At 32.2% G+C, this 11,384-nt stretch overlaps 1 protein-coding gene across 1 annotated transcript; it reads right to left on the reverse strand.

Annotated features, from left to right (window-relative positions):
• Positions 1–8,596: 8,596 nt before the first annotated feature.
• On the reverse strand, positions 8,597–11,071 carry LOC129309802 (G-type lectin S-receptor-like serine/threonine-protein kinase LECRK1). The gene is made up of 2 exons (XM_054951520.1): positions 10,863–11,071; positions 8,597–10,570 (listed from the first exon to the last, which is right to left on the reverse strand). Exon 2 carries the CDS (start codon positions 9,593–9,595, stop codon positions 8,735–8,737), a length of 861 nt encoding a protein of 286 aa, XP_054807495.1. The 5' UTR covers positions 9,596–10,570; positions 10,863–11,071; the 3' UTR covers positions 8,597–8,734.
• Between the last annotated feature and the right edge of the window lie 313 nt (positions 11,072–11,384).

The raw sequence follows: 11,384 nt of genomic DNA on the forward strand, positions 1-11,384 counted from the left end.
ATATAGAAACGATAGCCAAAAGTTCATTTTTGGAAATAGTCATATAATAGCAAAAAGTGTCATGTGTACCACAGTGCATGGTGGCACATGCTATGGTGGATAGCAAAAAAAAGGAGCCTGTGGCTTTGTGTCACATGCCACAGTGCATGTGGTGCCCACTGCAACGCATGATACCTCTTTTAGCATTTTTTCTTGACATTAAATCTTGTGTTGTGAGTGATGAATGCTAGGAACTATTTTTCTGTTGTTCATTATCTGATATGTGATTGATTTCAAATGATTTAAAAAGAAGTTTTAGGTTCCCAAGTATTTTAAGTAACTTCTAATAACAGTTTGGCATTAGGAGAGGTTACAACTCTAGTACTTCAATTTTCAAAGAAAAGTAACTTTTTGTACCTGCATGTCTAAATTTAAATCGGACTATTAGATCATGTCCAAACTTATCTCATTTGTTAGCTTATAGAATAAGCTTTGTGTGGATACTTGAATTATTTTGATCAGACATCGAATGATGAATGCAAAAAATTGTCTTCTCTTGTGCACTATTTGATATAAGATTGTTTTTAAAAGGTTTTAACAAAGAAGTCTTGGGTTCCCAAGCATTTTAAATAATTTTCTTTGACTCCAATTTGGTTTATAAGGTGGCGATTAAGTTAACTACTTCCAATATTAAGGTGGATATTAAGAGTGGTTATAGTTTTTCTTTATTTCAGTTTGATTTTCCTAGAAAAGAGCTTCTTTTATCTTTATTTTGCATAGAGTGCAAAAAATAAGTATGGGAGAGTTAATAAGACTCATTATTTACGCACTTTATCTATTCATTTAGGACCTATTTTACATGTTATATTCACCACTTTGGTACATTTGTGATCTTAATTGTGATAAAATCACCTAAAGGGCAAATTTTTGTACTAGAGACATTTTGGTCCAAAAATATTTTTTATAAAAATTTGGGTCAATGTTGCATTTAATATATTTTATTCCTAGGAGAATTAATGTGAAATTATATTTCAAAAATTCAATTTAGTTTGGGAGATATTAATTAAAAATCATAATTTTGGGTTGTTAACTTTGTTGGCCTAATTAGGGTTTTGTGCATATGAGTATGCATGGTTGGTTTCATGTGTGGCAGCCTTATTTTTGCATTGCATTATTTTCCCCCATATAAATATGTATTATTATGTCACACACATTTATTTCGTTAAATTTTGTTCATTATGTGACATAGGTGACACATATTCACTTGGACTTATATCAATTGGTCAAGAGAATGCAAGAGGACTTGAGAGACCATACATGGCATGAGAAAAGGTTGAATGGTCATGGTAGATATGATTTTCTAATAGAAAAGCATGGGATTATTTGTGTTAATATTGGAATTATCACCCAAGCAATGACATGGTACCACCTAAGAGCATGTGCATAAAGTGTGGAGCTCTCTAGCCTTTTTAAAAATTAATTTTGAGAGCCAATTTGATCTAAAAAAACTATGCATATCCACTTTATGGTATTTTCATATTCAAAACATTATTCATTCACCATTTTCATTTCATCTTTCACTCTCTTTCTCTCTTATTTATATTGTTTTTCATTTTCTCTCATTTCTCCCTCTAAAACACTAACGCTCATCTTCACATCTAGCCATTGGATCCTCACCAAACAACCACCATTCTTCTCCTCTCCTCATCCCCTTCTCATTTACACCACTTGATCATCCATCTAAAGCCTCCAATGAAGTTAGAAGCATGCAAGAATTTAGCTGCATTAGTTTAGGTCATGAATTGCACTTAATTGCACTTTTAACTAGCGAATTGGTTGCTCAATTGAGGACTTGGTTTAGATCATTAGCTAAAGTCAACTAGATTTAATTGAACTTAGTTGTACTTTTAACAAGTGAGGTTATAGTGATTGGTTAATGACTTAAGTGGCAAGGAATTCTCCTTAATTCAAGCTCTAAGAACCTATCCATTCATACTTGATTTTTAAACACTTTAATCTTGCCCCTAACTTGTTTTTCCTTAGTTTAATAGCTTTAATGACCAAATTGAATCTTAAATATCTGGAATATAGCCTAATTCACTAAAGCAATTTCCATAATTGAATTACTGGACACTTCTATTGGGAGATGATCTACGTTGGCCCTTTACTACATTAAGGCTAGCTTAGCATTATTTTGAGAAGTGAGCGACCATTCTTATTGTTATATATAATGGCTTGTGACATTATGTTTAGTTTAAGTTTTGATGATGACAAATATAGATGAGTTAACTATACTTATGCCTAATTATTTTTTATATATAGTAGTTAACTATGACTATAGAATAAGTGCTTTAGAGTGTTATTTATGTTGTTCCATATTATTAGATTTGAAAAAACAACTTATATGCATCAAAGATATTTTATACTATCAAATATTTTATATCAAAGAGTGTTCATAGTATTATCCTTCATAACTTGAATATATACATATTGACACTTGGACTAACTATTTTATGCATGATATATCATTTAAGGTTGTCTAAAGTAAAGATAAGAGTAAGCAGGAAAAGAATAAGGTTGAAGTCATCATTTGCATGCTACACTCATAATTGAAGAACATAAAGATAAAAAGAAGGATGATCTAATAAGAGTTTAAGAAAAATGAAGACATTTATACAAACTTGGACGCACCTTGGAACCCTTGGATTTAATAGATATAATATCATTAGGCTAGAAGTCTTTATGTTAAACTCATTGACTTAGATATGAAATATTGGCTCAAGATATCTTAAATCAAAAAATGCATTTTAGCTATTAAGAGAAAGTGTGAGATAAAATCATGATGTTCATCTTTCATTACATGTCTCATAAAGTTTGAAATGCTTTAATTACTAACTCAATAAAGTATTCAAAGTTGTTCTATTTACTCAAAATGGAACTAAGTTGAAAAAATCATGAACACTTGAACTCTAAGACTTGAAAAGGAAATTATGTAGAAAATCTATTTTGACCTTTGGTCATATTTCGTGTTATATCTCTCACTACAAAGATCAGTTTAACATGAAATATATCTCATTTAAAAATGGACTCCAACAAATTTTTAATGATAGTTTATTTATTCAAAATAGAGATCTATTAAGAAATATATGAACTTTAGAAGTTGAGTGTTAAGATATTGATTTTGCACAGCATTCAATCTTGACCTTCATCCACTCTTTTGATCATATCTCAAAATATACATTGAATTTGAGTATGAAACTTTTGCATTGAAAACTAAGCCTCAAGAGCTTTCCAATGATAAATAATTTATCAAATTTGGATTTATATTGAGTTAGTTAGGACATTATAGAGTTATGTGCAGTGAAGCCATAAAATCAAGCATGAAAGCAGTAGTCATGCATGCATTATTTAGCACCAGTATCCAATCCCACATGAGAGCACCTTGTATCCACATGTGAAATGACCTCCAAAAGCCTACTTTCACATTAAATACCTTCTGTATGCTAAATCACAAGTGAAACACCTTGTACACACTCAAAAAATGACCTCTAAAACCTTGTTTTTCATTATATAGCCACTGTGGTCCAAATCATGTGTGAAGACACCTTAGTCCCTTGCATGATTTGTCTTTTGGCCACTACAACATGCATTTTCTTGTGTCACAAGATTTAGCACCAATGACTATAATCACTGTGTAACGTCTCTAAATGGTCATTTGATATCTCTAATACTTAGTTCACTCCATGAGCTATAAATATAACACTCCAAACTCATTTTGACAAGAGATTAACCTAAAAAATCATTGAGCTATGAAATTCATGATCATATTACTCTTATCATATGAAAATAATTATTCTTAAGTCAATATCATCTATATCTTCATTATTTGAGTATTAGAACTTCATTGTACTTATTATTACTCTTTGAAAGAGTTTCAATTAAGTGATTCACATACTCAAAACCTTTGTAAATGTGAGGAAAAAATTTTCCTTGGAATCAAGAGAGGTTGTTTTCTTGAAAAAAGAATAAAGTGAGTTGTTGTAAAGACTCACAAGTGTCTAAACTGAACTTGTGGATGTACTAAGGTGGCAAGTACCTACTCAAGCTTGTATTATAATGAAGAAATCTCAAGCAGTTGTTTAGGGACTAGATGTAGGCTCAAGACAAGGAGCTGAACTAAGATAAATCATTATTTGTAATCTCTCTTTCCTTACCTCTTTATATTTTTAGCAACCTTAGTTAATGCTATGTTTTAGTACATAAAATTGAATTTAATATTTCTACTTGCTCTTGCTCAAACTTGCATTTAGAGATTGTTTCTAAACTCTCTTACACATATTGAGCTTGTGAAAATAACTTTAGCATTCTTACATATAAAGTTTAGAACTCAAATTTGCTTAGACTTTCCTTTAAACATAATTTTACTAAAAAGTTTTTGAAAGAACCAAAAATTTCTCAAATACCCAATTCACCCTGTCTTGGGTGTGTTGCCATATCTAACACTTATCAACACCTTAAACTATTTGTTAGAGTAATTTTTTCCTTAGAATAATTAAAACAGAGCATTTTTACCCTTATCATCAAATTCCCAATGTTAACCATTAGAAATATTAACTAGGACTCAAAGGTTGACCATTAGAGAATACTTTAAGAGCAAAAATACACCTTTACCCTTTTCTAAGTGGTATATTTGATGGTTTGGGCAATAATTATAAAATAAACTACTACAAGTTTTACAGTTATTATTCAAACTATCAAATATACAACTTACCCATTTTTTAATTTTCTTACTAAATTTGATGGTTTACGTCATAACTGTTAAAGATATGTAATATATATTTAATGGCTAAAAATATCACCATCAAGTATGTAGTTCCCCATTCTCTACCTCCATTTATTCAATGTTTAAGCTCATAATTGTCAAATATTTAAGTATCAAACATTTTAAAGTCTATAGTGGTGAATTTGTTTATCTTTCTTAATAAATTTTTTTATGATAATTTTTTAATTAAAAAATTAAACATACACAATTATAATCAATTTAACTTTACCAATAATCAATAAATTGGTCAACTTTGGAAAAGATAGTTTATCTTTTACAAACAAGATATAAACCTTTTCCATAAATTAAGTCCAATGCATTGTGTAACACTTGCATTGAGTATTATCTAAAAATTACACAATTCAAATAAACTAAGAGTGGTTAAGGAGTTGATCTTAAAACCAACTTAGGAAACAAATTATTTAAATCACTAAACAAATACACCATTACAAAATAAATATTTAAAACCTTTAAACAAATTTATACGTTCTAACTATAGTATATGGAAGTAAGCTAGGTGAAAGTAGGGTAAAAAAATGCTGTCATGACAGCATTAAATTGCTGCCATGATAACCCTCTTGGGCCAACTTCTGGGAGGCACCATTCCGCCATTTGATCTCCGATCGAAGTGATTTTAAAGCTCACACGTCAATTTTAATGATTACTAGTAGTACACCAAATTTCAAAAATATTTAACAGTCGAATTAAAATTTGGACACATTACTAGTTTGTCATTTTTGCTATCATGACAGCACGGACCATTAGAGTGTACCATTTCATCATCCAACCTCCGATCAAACAGATTCTAGAGCCCACACGTCACATTCAAAGAGTACTACAAGTGTACCAAATTTTAAAAAGAATTAACAATCAGATTAAAATTTGTGCATATCCCAACCTAAAAAATGGTTGCTGTTATAACAGCATTATATTGCTGTCACGACAGCATCTCTAAACCAACTTCTAGAGCATTCTGTTTTTTCGTTCAATGTCCGATCAAGGTGATTCCAAAGCCTACACAAAGATTATAAAAAATTTTACTTGTGACCCAAATTTTAAGAAAATCCAACGGTTAGATTGAAATTTGGATAGCTGGATGCAAAAGTATAGCTTTTTAGTAAAAATCATTTTTAAAATTATCCAAATCTTATCCTAACGTCACAAACATGTGGGAACACTTTAGACATGTCAAATAGGACTAGGAGTACCTGATAAAACATTTAAATGATAGAAAAACCCCTTATATTAAACTTTGACTTCCTGGGTGCCATTTTTCAAAATTGACCTTAAGCCCCCAAAATTTACAAATTATACAAGAGTGGCCAAAAACTATTCTAAACACAATATACACATATAAATACACATGCTAAACATTTTCACTTGACTCAGAGATATCTGTGGGGGCCATGCACCCACTCTCTCTATCCAAAATGTATGTTTGCCTATAGCACGCTATTCGCAATGTAACTACTTTGCATTTACTTGTGGAATCACATATATATATCAAAATAAATATTTTCTTCTGGTGAAAACTTGATCTACCAAATAGATTCATCAAAACCACATGCTATAACTAAGTTTTCTAGTCACAAGTCTATAAGCAAACAAGAATTCATACAAAACCATACAATCCACACATATTCACACACACATATATAATCACATCCTACTGGCATCTTAATCCTAAATACATTACAATAGATTTGCTCAAAAGAAAAGGGTTGTAGTTCTTTACAATCCAAAAACAATCCTTAGCTCTATTCCTTTTCTCGTCCATCACTAAATCCTTCACCTAAACCTGAAAATATTGAAAAAAAAAAAGAGTGAGACAACCACAGTCTCAATAACAGAGAAATCTTCCTTTATTATTACAAAGTAAGTCATAGTCAAATAAATGAATAATAGATTAAACATAACATATAATTTGATCATTTAAAATGTATGAATGCATGACATAGGCTGGTTTGACCTTTCCTGATTGACAGAATGCCCCCCGGCACTATTTAGCTCGCAGGTAAACCTTATATCCATTTGTACCTCCACATGCACAAAACATAATTTAAGGCATGATCGAATCCACCTAACTACTTGTGTTCCTACGACATAAATCTTGAGCAGCTGAAGCTAACTCCTTCCTAAAGCCAGCTCGACTTACTCCCCATGTGAGGGCTACCTTAGTCTAAACACTCAACCTCACACTTCATATGTCAGATTCTCTCCCCCACTGAGAGATGTCAAAAACACAATTCACTAACCACTTTAATGCATTGAGCCCACAAGACGAAAGGCAACACTGAGTACTGGTAGTGTGCCATAGAATATCACAAGTCCACACTTCCCCATTGATAAACTTCCACCCATATCATGCCTTTCACTCTTGTCCGGCTTTCCTAAGTATTGACCATTTCAATACTTTAAGGTAGTATAACAAATATCACTCCTCCCTTAAGCAATTCCTTAGCCTCTCTAATGTGCCTAACCCAGTTACACTTCCTCAAGTGCAACTTCCATTCTCTATAATTACAATACATGCAAACAACCTCATTTCTATAAAAACATTATTGTTAAACAAATATAAAACATATATGTATTATTATTCAAGTAGCACCCCATAAGTCTTTATAAAATATAATTAATTGTATTTAATTATTTAAAACATGTAATGCATGATAGCTAGTAATATTTATTTAAAAATAGCTAAACAAAGTAATAAGAAATATAAATTTCCTTATTACTTTAACCCTTTTATACACAAAGGATTTCTTCTTGTACAAAATGAAACTTGGCTTGTCCCTTAATTTTCAAACAAATTCCACCAACAATCCCTACAACACATAAGTGATCCACATCATTTATCATGATAAATATCATAAAAGAATACTATAACTCATACCACACAACTTAGGTCAATGAGTTATAATTCATCCTAATGGTCCATATATTAAACTAATCATTCACATAATACTATTTAACCACTAAAATCATATATTACCAATCATTAGGCCAATTTTCAAACTGTATAATTTTTAATCAACTAAAAACCTTCACTTGCCATTACCAACTTTTACAATTAGTCATTATAATGAAAACCAAAGCTTTATTTAAATTTTATTGGATTCAAATAGCACATTTATAACCAAATAAATAGGTTCAAACCATTGAAGAGTGAAATTCAATCTCTTGGAATTTGATTTTTGCCTTAAAACTTCCTTTTTCATCTAATTGCCCACTCAAAATATTAGAGCACTATATAGAAACTCAAAGCAACCTCCCAAGGACCCAAAGAAACTAAAGATTATAAGAACAAAGCCTTTAATTAAAATTCAAAATTTACTTCTTTTAAAAACTCAAGAAAACTAAGAGGGAAAGAAAAGGATTGAAGTAAGGAGGTTACTTACTGTGTAGCCAAGCTCACAATAGTCGTAAAACCTCCCGTATTTGAGCCCTTACTCCCTCTCTTCCTTTTCTCTTCTCCTCCTCTTCTCTCTTAGTCTTGTGCATTTTCTTGCTTCTTTGCCCTATGTTTCTACATTTTTTTTTCCTTTAAAAACTAAACAAAATAATTTGAAAAAAATTACAAGAAAAAGCCCAACATTTTTTATTATAGCATAAAAGCTTCAACCAACTTTGATAAGTTTTCTCATAATTAAAAATAAAATAAAACTTAAATTTTTCTTGATGAAATTCAATCTCTGAACCTCTATCAAATTATTCTTAATTTTAATTTAATTATAAACATTTTATTTTAAAATAAATCCGAGTCTTAAAATTCTCAGGATGTTACACATTGCATACTAGCTGCTCTAATGGATCCACTAACACAACAACAAGCCTTATCGCACTACATAGGATCGGCTACATAGATTGCATGATGTCATTATGGCTTGTGCTCTATCATTAATCAAGCTTTTATGATATCAAACACACTTCACATCACACATGAAAATTCAAACTTAAAGATGAATACAAAATTAAATTAATTAATTCATAAAAGATCAAACAAGGGGTTGGAGATGGAGGAATTGGAATTTCCTTTAAACCTTCAAGCATCAGTATCACTTTCCTCATTGAAGGACGTAAAGACAAGTCTTCCTGGACACACCATAAGTCTACAATCACCATTCTCTCCATCGTCTTCCACTCCACATCTTCATCATCCACTACTAGTTTGCTCAATTCCCCTTTCACAAAGCACTTATACACCCAACTTAAAAGAATTAGTTCCTCTTCTGATAAAACATTGATATCTATATTCCTTCTGCAACATATAATCTCCAACAGCACCACACCATAACTATAGATGTCTATTTTAATTGATGCCAATGCATCTTTATGCCGTCCAGGTGCCATGTAGCCACTTGTTGATTCATCTATTGTTGTGGCTCTTGAATGTTCTGGCATTGATAGCCTTGCAAATCCAAAATCAGATATTTTTGCTGTCCATACTTCGTCCATGAGTATGTTTTGGGGCTTGATGTTGCAATGGACAATACAAACTTCACATTCATCATGAAGATATAAGACTCCTTTTGCTACATCCAATGCAATCTTGACTCTTTTTTTCCAAGATAGACGTATATTACACTTGAACAAAAAATCTGCTAAAGATCCGTTGCTCATATATTCATAGACAAGAAGCTCTCTTGAACCATCAATGCAATAACCAATGTGCTGAACTAGATTTCTGTGATGAGTTTGACCAATTGTAGTGATTTTAGTTTGAAATTCTTTCTCTCCATCAACAACAATGTCTAGCGTCTTCACAGCAATCCTTCTGTTGCTTCCTTGAATCATTCCTTTGTAAACCACTCCAAAAGATCCTCTACCAACTTGTTCTGTGAAATTTCCTGTTGAATTCCCAATTCATCAAAGGAAAAAATTCATAGACTGCAATCCTTGGTAAATCCTAGATTTGCACTTGCAAATAGCTTTCTGCATGAATGGACTTGACACTTGTAGATGAAGAAAATAGACATTGCAAAGACTAGGAAAGCAAATGAAATTGAGCCTAAAGTGAAGATCAGAGTTAAAATAAGATTTTCTTGTGATCAACAAGAACGAAAGGCCTCTTTTGGATTTGGAGTAGTAGTTATGATAATTCCTGAAGGCAACTTGAAGAGGGCTGTGGCTGTTGAATTTGGATTGATTCTGCCAAATCTAAGCGGAAGCCTATACTTCATGCAGATTCCATCTTCATGTAACACTGCCCCACAATCACAATCTTCCTGGCAAGAATTCCCACAAGCTTCCATTTCCAATGAAATAACCAAATAAGGAACAAGGCTTCACTGCATATGTTGCAATGGATTGCTAACATTGTATAGCATCCTTGGATCTTCACTGGTGATACAGTCATTTTTTATGATCTGTTCACAAACCAAGAACATGTTGTTGATGATCCCATTATTGACTGGCCTGAATCCAGGATAACACTTACATACAGCTTTGCCTGTAACGATAGAGCAATAACTATTCAAGCCACAAAATCCATTGACTTGACAATAATCCGAAATAGCTTGCCACACAATTTGGCTAACGAAGCCAGCATTTTTCTTAAATGTGTGAACATACAATCTAAAATTACCATCTACATCCAGTGTTGCACAGTAGATAAAGCGTGTGTTCTATCCAATTTGTCTGCTAGGGGCAATAACCTTAATGGTATTCATATCACTGCCCACGCAGAGAAAGCCTGTAAGATTAAGACTAAGTTGTGAGATAGTTGCGTCCTGCGTATTTGAGGCCCAAAAAGCATCATCGTTCCTTTCACTGTTCAAAGGATAAGCAACAAGATTCCCATCATCAGCCTGCATCCTAAGAACGAAATGTCCACTTGAATGGTTTGATTCAGATAAAACAGAGATCAATCCATGTCCAGCAGATAAATTCTGACTTCCTAATATGGTGTTAGTGGGGAAATCAAAGCTTTGCCAGATAACACTATGATTTCTTCCCTAGAGCAAAAAATTTCCAGAATCAAGCATAGATGCTGAGCTTGCAGGCTCTAACATGTAAGCAATAGAAGGTTTTTGTCCTGGACCTGTTTACAGAAGAAGCTCACCGTTCATTGCTAGAACTAGCCTTGAATTTGAGGAGACAGGAGGATCATCACGATTTGCAGTCCACACGATTGTGTTATTGTGAAGTGGGATGAATAGTGGGGGAAAGTGAAGTACCGAGAGTTATTTTGTTCGCAAATACTGTTTCAGATCTTTCACATAGAAAAGATAGCAATGGAAGAAAGCAGACATTTGATGCCACGGCGGCAGCCACAGCTACTACATTCAGAGAGAAGAAGAATTGCCAATAAATAAAACAAGTTTTGACCGGATGGCCATAAATAACTATTGTTATCTCTAGTTTTAAAGTCTTAACTACAATAAAAGTGTCATAAGAATTATGAAGTCCTCCCGGGAAGGATCAGAGAAGTTGCATTTGTTATCCCTTAGTTACTTCCTTATTTCAAACAAGAAAATTACCAAAGAAAAACTATACATAAAAATTATAAATTAAAAATATATTTTCTGGTCAATTGTTTCAAAATATTTAAATTTAAAAATGTTCAGAAAAAATCGAAGACGAT

Source organism: Prosopis cineraria, unplaced genomic scaffold (genome assembly GCF_029017545.1).
Source record: "Prosopis cineraria cultivar Desert tree isolate PC_DT_omini unplaced genomic scaffold, ASM2901754v1 PC4, whole genome shotgun sequence".
NCBI lineage: Eukaryota > Viridiplantae > Streptophyta > Magnoliopsida > Fabales > Fabaceae > Prosopis > Prosopis cineraria.

Coding starts and splice junctions, on each gene's coding strand:
- LOC129309802 (XM_054951520.1), bottom strand. CDS start 9,595: ATGATTCAAGGAAGCAACAGAAGGATTGCTGTGAAGACGCTAGACATT.